General features: G+C 42.0%; 1 protein-coding gene across 6 annotated transcripts in view; it reads left to right on the forward strand.

Moving 5' to 3' along the window:
- Positions 1-22409, forward strand: part of AFF1 (ALF transcription elongation factor 1) — a 177351-nt gene that overhangs the window by 117489 nt on the left and 37453 nt on the right. For all 6 annotated transcript variants that reach the window (XM_054028841.1, XM_054028842.1, XM_054028843.1 and 3 more), the window contains 5 exons: positions 9920-9974; positions 10101-10138; positions 12809-12965; positions 15647-16564; positions 20055-20152. In XM_054028841.1, coding sequence (XP_053884816.1) covers positions 9920-9974; positions 10101-10138; positions 12809-12965; positions 15647-16564; positions 20055-20152 — 1266 coding nt within the window. The remainder of the gene's footprint in view (positions 1-9919; positions 9975-10100; positions 10139-12808; positions 12966-15646; positions 16565-20054; positions 20153-22409) is intronic.

A 22409-nucleotide genomic window follows, 5' to 3' on the forward strand; every position in this document is an offset into this window, starting at 1 on the left:
CCAACCCCTTCCCCAAAGTCCCCACCCCAATTCTGCCCCCTCCCTGCCCATATTGGACCCCTGCCCCAAATCCCCACCCTGTTTCACTGCACAAGCGCTGGGAGCCAGGGAAAAAAAAGCGGGCATGCGGCGCACTCAGGAGAGGAGGCGGAGCGGAGGTGAGCTAGGCAGCGGGGCGGGGAGCTGCCGGTGGGTGCTGAGCACCCACTAATTTTTCCCCGTGGATGCTCCAGCTCTGGAGCACCCACAGAGTCGGTGCCTATGGTGGGCATTACCTGTTTTAAACCCTGGTTTACTGGATTTTTGTGGAGATTGAAATTTTAGCAATCCTCTTTCAATAAACTTAGGGTCTGATCCAACACACATTGAAGTCAATGGAAAGACTACATTAGACTTCAGTGCACATTAGATCAGGCTCTTAATGAATTGGGTTTTTTCAGTATTACTGATCATATGCTTTGAGGTTTTTCTCTCTGCCTCTATCACTGCTTAATATCTAGCCACACCTCACACTGTTTGAACTACAAATAGTACAGGAAGCTCTTGTCTTAAATGCAAATGTACTTCTGTTTCCTTTCATGTATCTAGTTTAAAAGGTTAGTAAAGTAACCAGTACCATTCTTTCTTTTAGACAGAAGTACTGACAGTTGTGATTTATTAGTCAAGCACTTAATCCTCACAATCTCAAATTCAGATTTTTATAGAATTTAGTGTGCTGTTGGATTTTGGGAAACTATAGATTAAAATTAAGACCAATAATGATATTGCTATGATTATAGAGATAGTATTGGTCTCTTGGATTATTCTTTTCAGTTATCCAAAAGAAAAGTTTCCTGAATGACTTTATTGCTGGTTTCCTATTTGTTTAAAGGTGAATCATTCTTTTAATCTTTCAAATAACCAGAAAGTCTTTATTTCTGCTTCTGAAAATTAGGGTGTACGTTTGTGCTTACGCCAAATATTAAAAATTCAGTGTTTGTAGCAAACAGTCTGTTAGCCAGCTGCATAGTATGAGGGTTTCTTTCCATTTCTTGGCTACTTATTTGCTTTGCCTCTGTTCTTTGTTAGTTGTGTTTTCTAAGATCAGTAAATTTATAATTTGTATCTGAATGAGAGAGATTTTCTAGTCCACAAAACATTTTTACTGGGTATAACTTGGTTTAACTGTTGTAGTAGTTTTATTGACACTGAAAGCTATTATGACAGCACATAAACTATTGATGAATGGTTCTTGCTGAAAGGAAAAGTAGAAGTGACTCTTTGTGACCTCATTTCTGTGTGTGAAATAAGAATTTTCTCCACTAAATCCTTTCCTGTTTTATAAGAAAACTTTTGAGTACATCTTTATTCCATCAAAATATTGCTCTCCTAAATTTACATATCCATTTAGCTTTCGTTTTTTAGAACTGCTTAATTCTTTCAGAGCTTTTAGCCAAGTGGGTTTTTGGATTTCAGAAGCCTTACATTGTGCCACTGATGAACTACTTTATAGACTGGAAAATAAGATTTTTACAAAAGTTTAGGAATCCTTGCCTAGATATGATTATATAAAACACCGATCCTTTCCTTCTACTCCCTATGGTCCCAATCATACAATCAGATGTGAGGTGTGGCCCCAAGGACATCAGTGGGGTTCCTCAAGGCAGAGGATTCCACCTATATGGTTTAGGAGTCAAGGCATTTGTATGTAACATTGAAATCCTCCTAGTGGTATCAGGAATCACAATGACACTTTCTCTGCTAATTTGAATACAGGAATATTGGGACCAGGTTGATTTAGTGTAGGATTTTTCAAAAGGTCTGTGTTGGCCTAACTCTGCTTCCATTGAAGTAAACTCCAATGTTGGGCCATGGCTGAGCGTTTTGAAAATCTGAGTTTTAGTGTTTATATTTTGAAAAGGATTAGGGAGTTGGGGGGGTGGTAGGGAAAGCCAGCTAGTAAGTGATTCATTTTTCTCTCCAATGTGTGTAGAGAAGGTTAATAATTGTAATACAGTGACTTTGTAGCATTAGTAGCAGGTGAAAAGAGTAACCAGTGAATTAGGTTAATGATAACTGTTTCAAAGTATTGTTGTGTGATGAAATTTAGTCCTGCAAGATTAACCTGACCAGATGGCAGTATGGATAGATTCTGAGCCTTATGTAAGAGTAAGTTTCAAGTAACGAGTGCTGAATTACCCAAGGGCAATTCGAATAGCAGGAAAATTGCTGAATCATTTTATGTTTAGCAATTGTTGCAGTATTTAAAGCCACATAATGTTACTGATAGGAATGTTGTTCTCTGAGGGCTTGTCTACACTGGCAATTTACAGTGCTGCAACTTTCTTGCTCAGGGGGGTGAAAAAACACCCCCCTGAGCACAGCAAGTTTCAGCGCTGTAATGCGCCAGTGTAGACAGTGACCCAGCACGGGGGGCCACATTCCCAGCGCTGGGAGCTACGCCCTCGTGGAGGTGGGTTTTTTAGAGCACTGAGAGAGCTTTCTCCTAGCACTCTGCCGCGACCACACAAGCCATGTTAAAACGCTGGCGCTTTAACGTTGCCAGTGTAGACTAGCCCTGAATGTTACAAACAGGAGAGAGGTTCCCCCCAGCCCAACTCTGTTTTAACCACTAGCAATGAAATAAGGCATTTTTTAACGTTGTTCAGAATAGGGATGGGGAAAAATCAGAACTGGCCTGTGCTCTGGCTTTCCTGCCTAATTGAACTGAGCCTGAAGGGATTTTGTATGTGAGTGCCTCAAGATGTATTAAACATACCCAATTGCCATCTTGGCCCATTAGTTGTCCTTTCATTCCATATTAAGGGTCTCAGGTTGGAATCCCATAGATTGAGCCACCTTGCTTCTCTTCCCTCTCTTTTGCCATTTGCTTTCCCACCAACGATTTCTCTCCCTCCTCCCCCCACCTTCAATGACTTCGTCCCTTTCCTCTCCTTTAGATAAAAGTACCGGTGCCAGCAGCTCCAGGGCCCCTTCACTTTCTCAGGGTGTATCTCTGCTGGAATCACAGGTGTGACTGCAGCACATGTAGATATACCAGAGCTAGCTTTGGTCTAGCTAGCTCGAATAACTATAGCAGTGAAACTGTGGCAGCACAGTCCAGCCACTCAAGTGCTACTCAGGTTCCCAGGGAGTGTTGTTCGGACAGTGCTGCCAGGGCTTCACTGCTATTGTTTTTTGAGCTAGCAACTTCAAAGTTCGCTTCCGCGGGTGGTAGTAACATCAGGAGCCCTAGCGTAGACATCGTGTTTTCTAACTCTGTTTGGAAAAGCTAATTGATACGGTGCATAAAACACTGGCAGTAGCCAACATCCTGTCTACAGTGAGGCTCCCAACATTGCTGCTATATTTGTAGGAGACTTTTGCAGAATTTCCCTAGTGTAGGCAGGCATAGAAGTTTTACCCAGGCTTGCAGCAGTGGTGCTTAATCTCCTCTACGCTAGTAGTTAAACTATTTTCAACACCAGTTCAGCGGGACGCTTTCCTGACAATTCTTGTCGGAAGAGGATCAGTTTTCTAGCACACAGTGACTCTGAGGTTCTGCCTATTAGTTCCATAGCTTCTCTCCCATCATTAAGGACATTAGGGAATTTCATTAAAAAAAAAATATATATATATATATATATCCCCGCTGTACTGAATCAGTGGGAGACATAACATAGCCTAAACTGTGATGGCTTCCAGTGTTTGTAGCACCATGTCAGTTAAAGAAAGGCAGGGCTCTCACCAGTGCAGCTGAACCAGAGGTAGCACTGGTGAGCCTTTCTTGATAAAACTCCCTAGCATAGGCAAGGCCTACCAGAACGAAGTAAATTATAGCTGCTTGATGTACAATAGAAACCATTAAGAAGTCAATGGGCCTGATTCTCTACTGCCTTGCATGTTGACAGTTGCAGAGGGCACAGTGAGTATAAAATGCTCCCACCAGTGTCAGTGAAAGGTAAATGCTGAGCAAGTTGTGTTCTTCATGCACTTTGCACAAGTGTGAATGACTACTCAAAGTGCAACGCAAGGAAGGTTCAGGTCCAACATTTGCAAGCCATTACCCCCAGAATGATTCTCTTTTAGAAATAAAGAAAAGCTGATTCTCTCAGATGCCACCCAGCAATATCTAATTTTAAATGTGTCTTTTAATGGTGACTGCTTTATCGGGGCACGAGAATTAGTTTTTGCTCAGACCCTGATGTATCTGAGATATCTGTAAGTGTAATCAATCAAAATGCATAGCCAATCAGTGTGAAGGAGAAGTGACTTAGATTTGAATATCTAATGGTGTAACCCATGATTTGCCCAGAGATTTAATTACGCCTCCTTCTTGAACTGATGCATCTCTGAATTTTGTTTTCATTTATACAATGGCACTTTCTTCCTTTGCGCTTCAAAATACACGTGACTGTCTGAAAATTCAGCCGCTTAGAGTAGCTCACGTTAGGAAGTGTAGTTGACTGAAAACAAACAGCATTTGTGCTGGTTAATTAGAGATTGAAATCCCTATGCATCTGTGTGCCCAAATTAAGCATTCAGCTATACAGCACATACAAGGATTTCCCAGATGGCTTTCATTCTTGAATAAGGCCCTTAAGTTAGCACCTGGCTTCATTGGAATGGAAGTAGCCTTTCTTTTTAGAAGAGAAGATGCCAAGTTCATTCTTGCTAATGTGTCGCTAACCAGGCCTGCAGAGAGAGTCCAGCTTGTGCATTCAGTGGAGCTGTGCCTTTCTGGCATGCTACATTAGTTTTAGAACTGCTTCCCTAAGAAAGCTTTTTTAATAGGTTTTCTGAGAGAATGACTGTGTGTGCATGTGCTGCAGTTTCTACAGACTACAGAATAGAATGTGACAACACCTAAAAACATGGCAACTCCTGAGCTAATTAAAGTCTTAAAAATATTAGTCTGGGTTTATTTTCTTTAACTGGGCTATTTAACAACTTGTTGAAATGTTATGTAGGAAACTGGCTATCTGTTTATCTATTTGAAAGCATGACTCATTTGAAGCATTATTTGTTGAGCCAACCAACCAGTTTCATTTACTAATAGCTTCCATAGAAGTGGAAGGCACTTCTTAAAATAATGCAAAATTAAAGAGGACTTCCTAATAGTCTTAGTGCTCTCTCCCACATTGTCCAGTTGCAGTGGAAGGAAATGCATCTGTAGCCCAGACTTTAAAGAAGTTCCTAATAGGGTTTGGGTTTTTTTTAAACATCTGGGCAGCCTGAAACTTGTGGCTTGAAATTGGTAATGGAGTATGAAGCATTCTTCTGGCTGGCTCAGAGTTTACTCAAGTTGGATCCGAAGAAGTGGGCTGTAGTCCACGAAAGCTTATGCTCTAATAAATTTGTTAGTCTCTAAGGTGCCACAAGTACTCCTGTTCTTTTTGCGGATACAGACTAACACGGCTGCTACTCTGAAACCTGTCAAGGTGGTAGTTATCACCTTATAATGACTAATTTCCCAAATGTCCCATCTAATTCCTAAAGAACAGTTGACTGCATTGCCCTCCAGAAAAAAAACAGCCATTCTGGCTGGCAGTCCCATCAGAAAGATGGATTGAAGACTTACACCCATAAACTAGAAGTCACTTAAGGCAGGATAGTGTATGTAGATCCTTGCATTACTGCTAACCATATGCTGTATTGTAATTAATTAGAGGACTTTGCTTTGCAAGGTGGTCATTCTAGCACCTTTTAGCAATATGTTGATTTCAGAAAAGGACACGCCAGCTTTAGACTCCAACGAGAAAGCAGGAATATGTAGGTTGATGGGAAAAGACAGTTCAGATACTCAAATAGCTTAGTCTTTCTCTGAAAACAGACTTCTTGTAGCTTTGCTTAGGGGTTGATCATGCAAACCCTTACTCATGCAAGTTAGCTGCAATGGGACTGTTTGCCTGAGTAAGGATTACTCAGTGAGTAAAGTTAGTAGGATCAGAACCTTGGTTTGGAGCACAGGTTTTGCAGGGAGGGTGGATGAATTTGTGAGAAGAGGGGAAAAAATATTTCTGTTAACTTAGTGCATATGCAAAAAGCAATGGATCAAAGTAGTTTAACTTCCAGTAAGCTCTGACTCATGTAAGAATCCCATAGGAACACATGCATTTTAAAGCAGATTTTTTTTCTTTTAACTCTGCTTTAACAGCTGCAAGAACATATTTAAACAAAAGAATTCGTCATTAAAAATGAGATTAGTAAAGATTTATTACACTTTACCACCAACAGCATACGGAGTACTTACCCAATCCAGAGATACAAAGAACCTTTGTTCAGCTCACTGTCATTCAAACATTGCAGTGGTATGGTTAAGGCTGGCATGGCCAGTCCTTTGTTTCTCTTTGTTTTCAGGAGTTTAGAAATTTCCAGAGGGGGGGAAAAAGCAATGGAAACATTTCACTGTGATGTTTATAACCCAACACTTGACAATCTTAATGTAAAGCTGAATGTATATAAAAGTGAAACTGTCCAAACTCCATAAAATGCAAGAAGTAAACAAACAATATAAATAGTAACAAGTTGGCTCTTTAAAATACTTTTAATAATGAAAGATGGTAGCAATAATTTAGATAAAGAAATTTTTGACTTGCAATATGTAATTCAGTTGGCTTCCTCCATTTAAGAGTTTAACGGGATTTTTCGAAAGAGGCTAGTAATTTGGGGTCTCTTAGTATGAGAGTCCAACTTGAGGCACCTTAAAGGGGCTGGATTTTCAGTGCGTGGGTGCTCAGGACTTTCTGAAAATAAGATTTCTAAGGTGCTACAGGTTGGACATCTGACATTACTATTCAGTTTCAAAAATGTTAGCGTTTAGTTTGAGGTGTCTGAAGTTGTCTGTTTCTAGAGTTATGGAATAGACTTTGCCTATTCTATGGAATCAGGAAATAAAATAAAGAATTCAGGGAACCCTGTTATTAACTCCCTATCAAAAGGATACCCTTTGGGATTGCAGCTATACTGACATCGCTTGACAGATCTTCTCCTTCACAGAGTAGTTTTTGTTGTACAACTTAGATGCTGAAGAGACAAATTTCATTAGGATTTATTTTCATTAGCAAAGACTTAAAAAGTGGCTGATTTCAATGACAACAGCTATACTCAGGTACACAAGAACTCCTGTGTAACTGTATGTCTTGTATTTTTTGTGGGGATTGCAGGAAGTTTAATCTTTAATACAATAGCTTTACAGGTACTCAGATAGCTTGCTTGACTTGGGTGGGAGGTATCCTAGAAAGGTGGCTTGGCTTCCAAAAATGCAAAAATGCTTTTGGAGGGATTTTCTTTAATCCTGTTTCCTGACTCCTGAAAATGATCTGTACTTTCCCGTGGTGTAGCTGAAGGTGCTTGTGTTCTATGCTGAAAGAATGGAGAAGGGTGATTTGTTAACACTCTTTTTAAAGGAAACTGTAAAAGCAGAACAAGCAACACAAATAAACAAAACCTTCAAAACTGTCACTTGAGTCTATTCCCTGTTCATTCCCTATGCATAATTCCCCATTACTGTTAATGGCAGCAACATGCTCATACATTTAAGGGAAAGGTGTAGCTTTTCTCATTACCTTTAGAATTATGGTCATTTAATTTGGTGCTTGAAAAACCGCATGTGCTCTGAGAGGAATCATGGTTTACTGTTCTACCATGACTGCCAATTGCTGCTTCACTGTTAAAATAGATCTTATCTGACTGACCAGGCAATTTCTCCTGCAGTTTCATTTGGATTTGGGATTCACCGCTTCCTGTCCTAAACTGCTGTGCAGTGTGCGTTTGTTGTTAAACAGCTGCCAAGTTCCACAGCCCAGTTGGTCATATTTCAGTGGTTTAGAAATGATTTGTGGAAGTGTGTATGTATCTGTGCTTGCCGAGTGCTTTAGTATAAAGGGCACTTTGTAAATGTGAGATTACTTCTTGCTTATTTGTCTAGCTGGGGGGATGGTATCTGAAAAGAAGAAATTGCTCAGTTTATTTAAGCTTTTACTGTAGTGTATTCACAGCATCTTAATATCAAACTGCTTTAAGACTTTAAAGGTGACCTACAAAGAATTTTTTAAAAGTTGGACTTTTGCCTCTTTTTATTCTAATTATTTATAATTTGTATTAATGTAGCACCTAGGAGAGACATTGTCATGGACCAGGATCGCATTGTGCTAGGCTCTGTACAAACTAAAATTAATGTCTGACAGGATTTTTCAAAACTTTGTTGAGAAATATCAGGAATGTCAAGTTTATATTTCCCGGGTTTTGCTGGAGGACTTCCTGGGGGTCCCAGAGAAATTTATTCTGAGTTCTCACACCTTAAAAAGCTGGGAGTGTTGGTATGTTAACAGAGCAATCATTTCTCCCAAATGATCATTCAGCATTAGTTTGAACAGGTATTTAAAACAAAGGATGCTTTTTAAACTGTCTGAATGAACATTCCTTTCCCTCTCATCTTTTGAAATATCATTTCACTAGTTCTCTGGTTGCCGTACTCCATCTCAGGGTAGCTAAGACCTGAATTTCTCATCTTTTGAGTTAGGAGGATTTTTTTGGTCAATAGACCTTCAGGCTGCCTTCATACATCAGAAAGAAGAAGAAAACGCTGTGGGACTTCAGCTATTTTTTGCCCTCCTTTTCAAGGCACTGTTTTCTTCTTAATGCTCCGAGACAACTGGAAGAGTCGTACTCTGTGATAGTCGTCTACATATTTGTGAATAAGTTATGACCAAATTCTGTTCTTGGATGCATGCACATTCTCTGCTCCCAGTGACATCAGAGCAGAATTTGTCTGAGTATTTCTCTTTATTGCACTAAATGTTACATTTCCTAGTGCGATGTGCAGGAGCATGACATCCTGTTATGTAGAGGAGGAGGAAGATTGCGGGGGAGAAGAGGGTTTCAGCTTGTACTTGGCATTGGTTTAGGCATTCTTGATTTGAAGACTTGAGCTGCAAAAAGATGTGATAATGGAAGTAATCACTATCCAAGAAAAACAATGTGAATACCCATACATTGCTTCTAGTGTCTGCAAAACACTTTACTATTCTATCAGGAGGCATCATGGCCTAGTGAATAGAGCACTTGACTGGAACTTAGGAAACCTGAGTTCTATGCTGCCACTGAGTGTGGGGGAGTCAGGGCCCTGCACCCCCTACTTCCTGCGATTCACCATGACTCAGCCAGCCAGCCAGTAAAACGGAAGGTTTATTAGATGACAGGAACGCAGTCCAAAACAGAGCTTGTAGGTACAGACAACAGGACCCCCTCAGTCGTGTCCATCTTGGGGGGCAGGGAGCTTAGACCCCATCTGGGCCTCCCTCCCCAGCCAGCTCCTACCTGAAACCCCCTCCAGTCTCACCCAGCCTCCCTGGCCGTGTGTCCCGCCTCCCCCCCCCCCCCCCCCCCCCCCCGCCAGCCTTTGTCTAGTTTCCCAGGCAAAGGTGTCACCTGACTCCAACCCCCCTCCAGGGCTCAGGTTACATGCTCAGGTATAGTCCCTCAAGTGAAGTCACACTCTGATATCCCCATCACCAATGCAGACAGTCCCAGTAAAACTCCCACGCAACATTCCCAGGTCAATCCACCCCACTCCCTACTCTGTCACATATGCCTAGCTCTGCCAATAGCTGGCTGGGTGACCTTGGACAAGCCACTTCTCCCCTGTGCCCCAGTTTCCTCATCTGTGATATGGGTACGATGCTACTGACTTCCTTTGTAAATACTTTGAGATGTGTAAGATGTAAAGGCTAGGTAATGTATTATTATATTCTGCTCAGGTGATAATGGCATTTAATATTAGAATGTTTTAAATTTTGGAACAAAATCCCGATGGTTTTTTTAAGTATGGTATCAGAACTAGACACGCAACTTTGGAAGGATCAAGTTTTGTTATTAGAGTCTGCCTTTTTAAAGCATGTCCATCTATATGTCCCTCCTTCTTTTTTCCATCTTTCAGAATGCTACAAGATGACCTCCAGCTCAGTGATAGTGAAGACAGTGATGATGATCGGGTCAGTTTTGGACATTTCATATTATACTACACACACAGAAATCCCTTTAAATCAATGTGATCTGTTGTTTTAAGCTTTTTAACCTAACCTTCCCCCCCCCCCCTCTTTTTTTGTTTAAATTCTTAGGTCTCTGAAAAGCCACCTCCCTCATCTGCTCCTCCAAGGTACTGTTTGTTCCAAAACTGCTAACTAGAGCAACAGGAAAGAAAATGAGCCTGATATTTTGTACTCCGCAGTTAATGGGGGAGGATGGAGGTTATTTTGATTTTTGCAGATCCTCAGTTGGTGTGAATTGAAGTAGCTTCATGGAATTAAAACAAGCAGCTTTGCCGATATGCCCCAGCTGAGGACCTGGCCATTAGTACTTTGTACAGTGGAATGAGAGAGCGAATTAGATGGTGAAGGGAAAAGTATTGACTGACTGACGAGCATATTCTGGAAGTTTAATTCATTGGTTGCAGTGCTTAGCCAGGTTTAGCTGATGTTTTGAGGTTCATTTCTGGTTGCTCACACTCTTGTTACAGCTTTAACTGAAGTCAAGAAATATTTGAAACCTTTGAATAAATATAAATTAATCTGGTTGCTATTTTTGTTCTAGTGTGGTGTAAAAGTCATTGGTCAAAAGGCAACTAATTAAAGTGATCACGCAAGTCAGAGGAGAAACTCATCTGATATGGAAAGTTATGAGAATGTATTGTCCTCATGTGCTCTTTGAGATAGATGTATGTATGTATATGCATGTGTGCAATGTATAATACAAGTGAATCAAGCTCAAGCTATGGAAAGAGCTGAATTAAGTTTTTCATTGTGGTCAGTGGACCAAAGCTATAAAATTGTCAGAGCCAAATGCTACCCTCAATCCCCAGTGGATCGCCTGTGGATAATAATAGTAGGTTTGTACTGAGGTCAAGAGTAGAAACATGGTCCTTATGAAATAACAGACCTTTCAGTTATTAGAGTTTTTATTGCTTTCAATGGGGCAAAGATGGCATTTTCAGGACCTCCACTATTTCTGTCATTTGGCTTACTTTGCCACTTGGGTGTGCATTTTGCTCAATTTGTGTGCATAGTTGAAGTAACTGCATATGATAAATACACATGCATTAATGCATCTATATTATTTGAGGTGTTTTAGGGAGATTTCCAAAAGCACAAATGAGTCATCTGCCTAACGCTCATTGATTTTTTTTTTTTAACCATTTGTGCTTTTGAAACTCAACAATCATCATTAAGAGCTTCAGAATTAACATTCAGCTGGGATGAATAGAGATATTTCTAACCTTTTCTCAAGCTGCTGTTTTAGGCTAACACAGTGTGTGGGGGGGAGGAGGGAGGGGGTAGGGGTGCGGAGGGTATGCCTGTAAGGTCGTCATTGCAACTATAAGGATTGAGAACTTGGGCCAGAGTGCGTAATGTTAAAGCACCTAATTAATTGATTTGATTTTTTTCAAAAGTGTGCACCTGCAGCTATCATAGACTTCAGCACCACTGAAAATCAGTCTGTCTTTAGATGCCTAAATTTGGACTTAGGTGTCTAACATTGATTCAGGTCTGAAAATTGGCCTTAAAAAAATTTTTTTTAAGTGGAAGCAACATTTCCTTTTGTCTTCGGGCTGGATAAATAGGTCAAGGGTTTACACCTCTAACTCTCCCCACCCCCATAGACCATTGTGTGTTTAGTTTCTTTCTTGAGCTGGTATTATGTGCAATACCACATTGGCGAGTAATGTGTACATCCGATTTTAAGTCACTAAGAAGCCAGAAACAGTTGCATATGAAAAGTACAGCAAAGGGATAAACTAGACCTCAAGTTCCTTCAGCTCCTCCTGATCTGACAGCTGAGCATTGCTGATACAATCTGTTAAGCAGCGAGTCAGCAGCAGTGTTCAAGGTGGAATGCATGGGCATATGATTTAAAAAAAAAAAAAAGCTCAGAACCCTTCCAAATGGAGACAGCTTAAATATAGACCACATTTTTGGCCTGTTAACTTATATTCTTCAAACAAAGAATAATGGTCTGCAAAGTCAGACTTAGACAAGGGCATGACAATTTTTGGCAGTGATAATCAATTTGCTTCTTGGAGAGCACCTAAAATGTAGCTTTCTGTCAGTATGAGTCTGGATCAGCAAGAAAGCTGGCTGCAACTCATGCAAACGTATCAGTGTTGACGTGGGAGTTTTCTTAGGTTAACACCATGATTTTGATTTTTTACCCCTTTCCAAAACATACATTGTGCTTGTAAGTCCCAACTCCCACTGAACTTAGTACATTTCTGTTTTAAGCAGACTTCAGAAGTGAGCTCTGAGGGGGATGGGTGTTCTGGGGGTAATATGCCACTTTAGCATGGCAGTTCAACTAGGTAATGCTTCTGATGAAACGGAAACCAAAGGAGGCAAATACAGTGAAGAGAGGGGTGTGTGTGTGTGTGTGTGTGTGTGTGTGTGTGTGTGTAAGTAAAACCGTTTCAGGAAAACTAATTTTCTCTTGTACTTTTTTAGCTATTTAACTGGCATCTGTCAGTCCCATTAAGTATTGGTCTTTCAGAAAACTAGACTTAAAAAATCTCCAGTGCCAGTTTTTACTTTTGCCATATAAACAGAGCTTCCCAACCTGTTATGGTACCAGGTGAAACTTTGCTCACAAGTTCATCTGGCTCAGGGGAGGGTTTATTTTGAGCCTTTACCTTTCTTCTATGGTATGGTAATGAATTCTCTTTGCCTTCTCACCAGTGCCAACATGTAAGTTGTTTTAATTCCGAATGTTGTCACGTCAGTGCAAATATAAAACCTTCACCCATGCTGCTTTCTAATTTTATCTCGTGATGGCCTTGCAGTGCCTCACAATCGCAGCCTGAGAGTGTGGCATCAGCACATTCCAGCAGTGCGGAGTCAGGGAGCACCAGTGACTCAGACAGCTCCTCAGATTCCGAGAGTGAGAGCAGTTCGAGTGACAGCGAAGCAAACGAGCCACCGAGAACTTCTACGTCTGAGGTACTGTGTGGTGAACGTATGGGAGGTAGCGAGGCTTAATGAAGCCTACCGCCTCTGACTCCTCACTGACCGAATACCAAAATAGTTACAGGAAAGCAGCCCTGGGATAAAATGTCATCCTCCTCTATATGCAGGTTCTTATAAACCACACGCCTCTTCCATGAACTTTCTCACTTGCTGTTTAACAAGCTCTGAAAGTCAAATAGTCCTTGGTAACAGGATAATTGGGCTTCAGAAAGAATGTTTCAAAATCCTTGCATGATTAGTGCTCTCTCTTCCCCATTTCAAGTATGGCCTTCAGTGTTCTGCCTAGAAATGGGCCAGGACCAAACCCCCGGCATCCAAACTTTTTAATAGTTTGGGTCAGTGTTTGACTTCAATGTTTCAGGCTCATCTTTGTGTATGTAATTATTATGGATCCTTTATTTGAGAGCTGTTTTATGGTGAAACCAGGGTTTTTTTGCTACTTAAAGCAAGGTTGTTCTGTCTTAGAATAGTGCATTTCCTTCTGAAATCGAATGGCAGCTGAGTTTGATGAGGTGAAACCTCTCTCTTAGATTTTGTCTGAAATGATCAGACCTGTAGGACGTCTCCATTGGAATGTGCCTGGACTCACTGCTGTTGAGTTTGGCTTGCTTTTCTGCCCTACTGGTGCTTTGGAGCCCTTATTGACCTAGTTGGGAAAGCAAGTTAACAAAACTCAAGATAATGCTTCATAGTTTCATAATCAAGACCAAATGCATTTTTCAAATTGCTTCCGAAATGAAAATATGTTTTCCAAGTCCCTGTTAAGCGTTAGGCGCAGTGCTGTGCTCTGTGCAACATGTCATTGGAGCACTTTCTCTCTCTCTCTCAGTGTTGTGGTGGGGGAAAGAGGGAACCTACAAAATGTTTCCAAATTAGCAGAATGGTGTAAAATGGTATCCATGGGCTACATTTCTGATCATACATGCAGATTCAGCAGCACTTTATGCATCAGTCAGGGTATAGCAATTTAAATTTTTTTCTGTTCTCCCCAACCCTCTTCCATCCTGTAATCTAATTTTGTCTCCTAATTACAAGTGTAGGAGCACATGTATAGGAAGATTATTTGGACACAGGCAAAACTGAGATTTACTGGCACAAAAAGCTTGGGAATCTTGAAAAACAGATACTTCTCCACCCCGTTCCCAACATACACCTCCATTCCCATTTCTCAGACCAATTTGTGTAATTGCTGATTTCATTTGAGTAAAGTTCAGATAAAATTCAGGTGCTGTCTGAAGGAAATTAATGTTATCCTTTTGTTCCTGTATATAAACCTAGCTGTCTTGTCTTGAGATTAATAGGTGATGGGAAAGGAGAAGAACTAACTAGCTAATTTCCATTAAATGTTATGTCCTTTTCTTGCTATATTTCATCCTTTCAGCAGCTCCTAAAGTAAACTTGAGAGCAAGGCTGTTAGTACATTTTACTTACTGTATACATACAGAAAATTTCATCACAGACAAAAGTGATTGCTTAAAACCTGTTGGCAGCGGTTGCTTTTTATTTTATGGTCTCTTACAACCTTTAGTAAGGTGGTGTTTGGCAATGAAAATATGTAGGAAAGCACAAACCACAAACAAATAACAGCTGGCAGTAGCAGGGATGCATAAAAAGCATCAAAGAGAACCCAGCAATCTGGGGACACTCTTACACTTATGGGTCCAATTCTCAGGTGAAGTCTTCACTGAAAAATTAAAAAAAAAAAATTCTTTACTCAAGCTAAAATGTTAATGAAGATAAGGCAGTTGAGTCAAAGACTATAGCAGAGCCTGGGGGTTAATACTACCTACTAACTCATAATAAAGCTGCAAGTTAGCTGATCTGAGTTAAAAGTCCACCTTTTTGTGTGTGTTTGCAGTGAAGATGTGTTCCCCAGTACAAATCAGACTTAAACCTAGCGAATCTGGCTAATGAGGATCGCCTAGTCTAGGGGAATCCTCCAGGACTGCTATTCTCTGGTGTAAGGGCATGGCTGGAAAAAAAAAAAAAAAGGAACATGGCTGGGGCCATCTCTGTGCTCTGTGGATTCCCAGCTGCTGGAATGCACCTGAAGGTCATTTGGCAGCAGAAGAGTTTAGAGTGGGCCTGTGGCGATAATGCCCTTAATTTGCCCTTAATCTGACATATGTTCCCATGCCAAAGTTTCCCCCCACACACACTATCTTTCACTCTAACCTCAATTCCAGTCCATAGATACAAAATAGCTCTAGGTGTCCTAATAGAGGTGGGAAATAACTTTCACTGTAGCTGAAGAGTGCTTTAAAGACACAAGCGAGTTACATTTCACAGTCACTATCCTAACTCACATTGGGTCAGCAGCACTGGGTAATCAGCCAAGAATGTCTGCTTCTGGCACAGGGCAACCCAGGGCCAAACTTCCAGGCAGAATGAAAGGTCTCTTACTGATACAAAGGTGAAGCTTGTCTGAGACCAGGAGTCTGATATGAATAGTCAGATTAGCCCTGCGCAAAAGTGAGGACATTTTGTTTTGATGTTGTTTAAAAGCTTCTCAGTGTGACCTCTCTCTTAAGTTCTTATATTTCCTATGCCTTTAATAGTAGGGGTAAAATTTCATGGGTTTTGATAGCATTATATAGGTTAGGCATCAGAATAATCCATAGACAACTCCCATAAAACTTTTTTTTTCTTTACAGCCTGACCCACCAACATCAAATAAATGGCAGCTGGACAACTGGCTAACCAAGGTGAACCAACCAGCAGCACCAAATGAGAATCTCAGTGAGGTTGTCCATAGACATGGTCATCAGGAGAGCAAGGGGCAAGGGAAAAGCAGCAGCAGCAGCTCTCATGAACGTTCTGAATCAAATGAGTTGCACTCCAAAAACTCAAGCAAAATAACCAGGGCTCCCCAGGCGGTACATCTTCCCAGCAAACGGACCTGCCAGAAATCTCCCACGCGCACTGAGGAGCCCTCTCGGAGGCCCACTGTTGGTACCAAGAAGCCCAGCAAGGTCCCACAACAAGAGGCTCACAGGGGAAGCCTGAAAGTGGAAAGTGAGCCTGGTCCATATGGGGTTAAAGACCAGTCTTCCAGAGACAAGCCAAAAGTAAAAACGAAAGGGAGGCCAAAATCCAGAGATAAAAAAGAATTGAAACCAATGGTGCAAGAGTCCTTGGAAAAGAAAAAGCACAAGAGCTCACACCAAGCCATTGCTAAAGCATTTTTGGACCCTAAGCCTGTGAAAGACATTGTGGCTGGCGGTGCCCCAGAACATTTCCCCCTCAGCCCTGTAGCGCAAAGCCAGAAGCCCGCCAGCCCCACCAGGACTAGTGGCAAAAAGCCCGCTATTGTGGTCAGAGAGGACTTCCATAGAGACAAACTTCTCTTGCCTATCAGGGATAAGACGTTGTTATCACCCCTGAGGGATTTCCCCATCCCTCATGCTCTTGTGGTTAAAATTGAGCTGTGTCTCCTTTCAAGAATTCCACAGCCACCTGGGAAAGGGAGTCGCCAGAAGAAACTTGAGGGTAAAGAGCTCCCAAGTGCGAGGAAGCAGGATTTGGAAAAGAAAAGCACAGAAACTCCTAACAAGCCTCTCAAAAAGAGGAAGGTGAGAGGGAATGGAGCGTTCTTACAATGGTAGCAGTGTTATTCAATGGGCAGGGAATATGGAGGTGGGGGAGAAATTTTAATAATGTTTCAAAGCTGTTTCCGTTTCACAGGGTTCAGAATGAACCCATTTTTCATCCCCTCCCTCAAATAATCAAATGTAATATAAAATTTGATTATCAAAACAGTTATTAAATATTTTTATTTATCAAAAACCAGTTCAGCAAATTAATAATGTCAATAACTGTTCAGGAATGTTCTTGTTTTTTAAAAAGTCACAAAAATATTCGGAAAGCTTTTAGCAAAATTTTGTGTTGTCAAATCCTGAAGGGAAAAAACAAATCCTCTAGTGCCTCAGTTAAGGAGTTTGACAGAGTGGGTGCTAGGCGATCTAAAGACACTTTCTTAAAAATACCCTCCCCCTGGCAAAACCCCACCTCAAGGATGCAGTTGTACTGGTATAAAGATGCTAATGCTGCTGTGGCTTATTTCTGTATAGGAAGGGGAATAGCTATGCCCTTACTGAACCTTTATACTGGTATAACTGCATCCACATTAGGATTTGTAGTTGTATAACTATCTGGGGGAAAGAAATCATACCTCTAACTGAAATGATTATACCAGTACAAAATCTGTGTGTAAACCCAGCCTTGGGCCCAACTTCTTCTAGGCTGGTCTGTTCAAAAGGGGACCTATTTTCTTTGTTAAATGAATTGAAGTGTTCTCTGACAACCACACTAGCAGCTGTAGGGGCCTAAAAAGCACAGAGAAAGTTAACCCTCAGTACTGTACTTCTGCACAGAAATACAAACAATCGATATATAAAATATACAGTTAATCTGCAGAGCTGAGACTGAAAACCTGGTCCTTGCATACAAAAGGAAATGCTTCTGTCACTTGAGGTCAAGGACGGTTCCTTCAGCTGAAGTAGCAGTAGGTCTTTTAACTTCTCTGAGTGCCTGCTCCTAGAGGATAATTTTACGCAATGGCTCATATATACACAGTTAGTACATTACAATATGCACAATGAGTTCACGTGGTGAGTATACTCATCATGGCCTATTCTCAGCTCTTCCTAACTCTTCAGGAAACACCAGATGGTTTGCTTTCAACTGGTGGGAGAATAGCAGTATTTTTATGCTGTTGGGAAGAGAATTAGCTACTCTTTTTTTGAGAGAGAGAGGAAGGGGCCATCAAACACAGGGCACTTTCCCCTATTTTGCTAAGGAATGGTGGAGAAACTTGAGAACCCAGAAGTCTGTACTGTGGGGAAGTGAGAGAGAACTCCAGTTTTGAAAGGTAAGTCTGCCTCTTCCTCTGTGTCACCAGGCGAGCAGAGAGATGAGTGACTTGATTCTCGAGAGCATCTTCAGGGAGAGGAGACTGTAACTTATTTGAAGAAAAAAAAATTGGACTTTTGTAACTTTCTGCTGAATTTATTGGGGCCAGGTTGAAAAATTAACTGTCACTGGCTTTCTGGGGAAATTGCACACGCCTCTACAGCAGGGATGGGCAAACTACAGCCTCGGGGCCACATCTGGCTCTTCAGACATTTTAATCCGGCCCTCGAGCTCCTGCTGGGGAGCGGGATCTGGGGCTTGCCCCACTCCGGCACTCCAGACGGGAGCTTGCCCCGCTCCACACAGCTCCTGGAAGCAGCAGCATGTCCCCCCTCTGGCTTCTAGGCATAGGTTCAGCCAAGGGGCGCCGCAGCTCCCATTGGCCGGGAACCATGACCAATGGGAGCTGCAGGGGTGGCACCTTTGGATGGGGCAGCGTGCAGATCTGCTTGGCTGCGCCTGCACGTAGGACCCAGAGGAAGGACATGCCGCTGCTTCCGGGAGCTGCTTGAGGTAAGCACTGCCTGGAGCCTGCACCCCTGACCCCATCACACACCCCAACCGCCTGCCCCAGCCGTGATCCCCCTCCTGCCCTCCGAACCCTTTGGTCCCACCCCAGAGCACCCTCTTGCACCCCCAACCACTCATCCCCAGCCCGACCCCAGACCCTGTACCCCCAACTGGAACACTCCCCCGCCCTCCTCCCTGCCCCAGGCCGGAACCCCCTCCCACACCCTGAACTCCTCTTTTCTGGCCCCACCCCAGAGCCCACACCCCCAGCCAGAGCCCTCAGCCCCTCCCACACTCCAACCCCCAATTTCATGAGCATTCATAGCCCGCCCTACAATTTCCGTACTCAGATGTGGCCCTCGGGCCAAAAAGTTTGCCCATCCCTGCTCTACAGTATGAAAGTCTGCAGGCTTCAAATCGAATCCAATTTTAATATTGTTTTGGAGACGCACGTCTCCAGTGGGAATAGTGGAGGGGAAAACAACCTAATTACTTTCAAGATGGAGCTTGATAAATTCATGAATGGGATTATATCATGGTGTGGTCTTGAATAGCAGGGGACAGGACTTTCCAGTCCCATGTCTTTTATTCCTTTGCCTATATACCAATTCAATCCTGAAGGGAAAAAACAAATCCTCTAGTGTCTCAGTTAAGGAGTTTGACAGAGTGGGTGCTAGGCGATCTAAAGACACTTTCTTAAAAGCTCTTCTAAGGCCACCAGCTCTTATAAAGTGTCCAGTCCTGTGAGGTACTGCACATCTTTTGAAGTCAATGAGAGTTGAGGGCAATTGGTACCTCACAGGATTGAGCCCTTTATGAGGTGATGCCCTCACCTTTTTAGTGAGAATCTTCACACGCGTGTGGTTAGTTTCACCTGCTATGAGGGCAGGGCAGATCGATTCACTCCTTCAAATTTTGCAGTATTTCCATATTAAAATAGTTTTTAAGTTTTTCACCCAGTTGATAATTCAACAAATATACACACATGATTTCCACAGATCTTGTAATACATTTTTAAAATCTTACTTCACCCCAGCTCTCTCTGTATATCTCTTTGCCTGAAAAGCTGATATTTTTTTTTAGAGCATGTGGGCAATTGTTCCAAACATTTTTTCCCCCACATTTTCCCCTGTATCTTATTCCTGTTGAAATGACCTTGGGGCAATCTGTGTGGTTTAATTCTTCCATGTGTTTTATTTTCCTTTTTGGCAAGTGAGGCATATCACAAAACACAATCCCTTATCATTAATGACATTGCTAGAAGGAATTTTTATATGCTTTATATTGCTCTGTATGATTCATATTCATTGGCAACAAAACACCAAGAGACGATTTAGAAATACTTGCTGTCACGAGCGTAAGTCAGAAAATACTTAACCTTTTTCTTTTGGGGTGGTGGTGGGGGGTAAGTATTTCCACTCCATCCACCAGAATCAATCTCTTCTAGCAAAACAAGACAAAATGTCATTTGGAATTCTTTTCAAGGAAGCTGAAGTTTAGATTAATCAGCTGTGATCTGGATTTGCATGTTGTTATTTTTAGTATTTTTGTTTTAACATTAGGAAATCAAATTTAGCTATGTTCGCCTACACTTTTACTTGTGTATGTAGCATCTAAGTGGTGGTGATTTGCTTTCAATAGGGAGAAGTGGAAAAAGAGACTGATAAGAAGAAAATCAAGTTGGAGAAAGAAACCAAATCATTGTTGTCTTCAAGTCACAAAGACTCCAGTAAAATGAAGTGAGTATAGAGTGGCGAGATGCCAGAAAAATGCATGAACTTGAGCTCTTTTAAAAAAAGGTTTTGGTGGGGAGCAGTTTCCCCTGGTCTTCCTGCAAGTATGGTATTGCTTAATATGATATATATGTTATCTGAAATGTAATATGGTGCAAATTTATCTTTGGTGCCAACAACGTATGCACATACCTTTAAAAATCTGGACCTGAGCCCTTTGGGATATCTCGGGATGTTTTGTTGATCTTTTCCTTGCTGTCCTTAGTTCCTTCCCACCACCTTTCAGTCTCTGCAGTCATTTTTGTTTTTTGGAAGCTGTGCATGAAGAGTTTATACTAATACTCAGATAATTTTTTTTTTATCAGGATTGCAGTGCTTTACAAACAATTAAGGCACATAAACCCTCTGTGAGGTAGGATGGTACTGAACCCGTTTTACTGGGGCAGAAATCAATTAAGTAACTTACGCAAGATCACACATGGGAGTTGGGTACAGCAGGACAGAGCACCCAGAAGCTGTGATTGCCAGTCCCCTGATTGACCAGTAGCTCTGTCCTGAGAGAAGAGGCATCTGGCATTCTATGAACTGTCTTTGCACTCTAAGACTCCAGTCAAGCAAAGCATTTAAACACATGCTTAACTTTAAGCACATGATTTCTATGGAACTACTAACATGTTTAAAGTTAAGTGTGTGCTTCAGTGCTTTTTTGGATCAGGGTGTAAGTTGCTCACCTAACTGTGCTGCCTTGTCTAACTTTTCCTGCTTAGAAGAATATCGTGAAGGTTGTGATAAAGAACTTGGTTATCTAGCAGCCTCCGATTTCCTTGATGTCTCTGGTTCCTGGCTTGGTTCTGATATGGAGACCACATTTGTCTTGTTAGTTGGTGATCACCTAATGATGGACAAAAATCAGATGTTACTGCTGATACTGTTAGATCTGTCAGCTGTCTTTGATACGGCTAACTATGCGGTTTTGGCAACTTGCTTACAGACCCTAGTTGGGTAGACAGTGTCTGTTTTGAGTAGTCCTATTCTTTCCTGTCCAAGAGGTCACAGCTGGTGGTGTTGGATGACTGAACATGTGTTCTAAGAGGCTTGAGGGTTCTGAAGGGCTCTGTTCTGTCACCCTTTGCATATGTGAGGCTGCTGAGGAGACAGTGGGAAGATGTGGCCTGTGCTGTCTTCAGTATGCAGATGGCATGCAACTTTGTGGTTTTAATCACACCCAGATGGTGCAGTGTCCTTGCTTTTCTCAGTGCATTGCCAAGATTGGGATTTGGATGAGAGTAGACTAGCCAAAACCTTATCCAGAGAACAGATGTGCTTTTTGGTTTAGAAGTTGTTCCTACTTTCATTATTAGGGCAGTTTTGTCTCTATCTTTTATCCAAAACGTTCACAATTTCGGGGTGTCTTTTGTACCCTGATTACTCCAGGAGTCCCAGCTGGCATTAGTATCCAAAAATGTTGTCTTACCTCAGCTGCAATGTTTCTTTTAGATTTGCCAAAGTTATCTATGCCTTTGTAACTCCTCAACAAAATGGTTGCAATGCACTTTGCATGAGTGTAGATGACTTGTATGCTACGACTAGTGCAGCATGCAGCTACCTATCTGCTTGGCTGCATCAGCTGGAGGGGGCCTATAAAACCAGATCTGCACCAGCTGAAGTGGTGTCCTATTACTTTGAATTGAACCAAAAGTAATTGACTTTGATCTATAAATGTCTCCATGGCATGGGTCTAGCTATCTGAACAGACAGCCTCTCTGCAGGGAAAACACTAAGGCAATTGATATTGGGTGAAGTCTTTGTGCTTGCCAGTCCCTATGTTTAAATGTCTGGGTGTTCACAGGAGGGCATTATTAGTGGAAGGCCTTCAATTCTGGAATGTGCTGCTTTGGGCCCAAAAAGAGCTGGAGTTTCTTTAGGGCAGGGATTCTCAAACTTCATTGCACCATGACCCCCTTCTGACAACAAAAATTACAACACAACCCCAGGAGGGGGAACCAAAGCTTGAGCCCACCTGAGCCCTGCTGTCCCAGGCGGGGTGGGGGGCCCAAACCTGAAGACCAAGTGCTTCAGCCCCAGGTGGGGTGGCCTGTAACATGACCCCTGCCACCCTGGGCTTGGACCCTGGGTGGTGAGACTCAGGCTTCAGCCCTGGGCCCCAGGAAGTCTAACATCAGCCCTGGCAACCCCATTAAAATGGGGTCATGACTCACTTTGGGGTCTCAACCCACAGTTTGAGAACTTCTGCTTTGGGGTT

This window comes from Malaclemys terrapin, chromosome 5 (genome assembly GCF_027887155.1).
Source record: "Malaclemys terrapin pileata isolate rMalTer1 chromosome 5, rMalTer1.hap1, whole genome shotgun sequence".
NCBI classification, from domain to species: domain Eukaryota; kingdom Metazoa; phylum Chordata; order Testudines; family Emydidae; genus Malaclemys; species Malaclemys terrapin.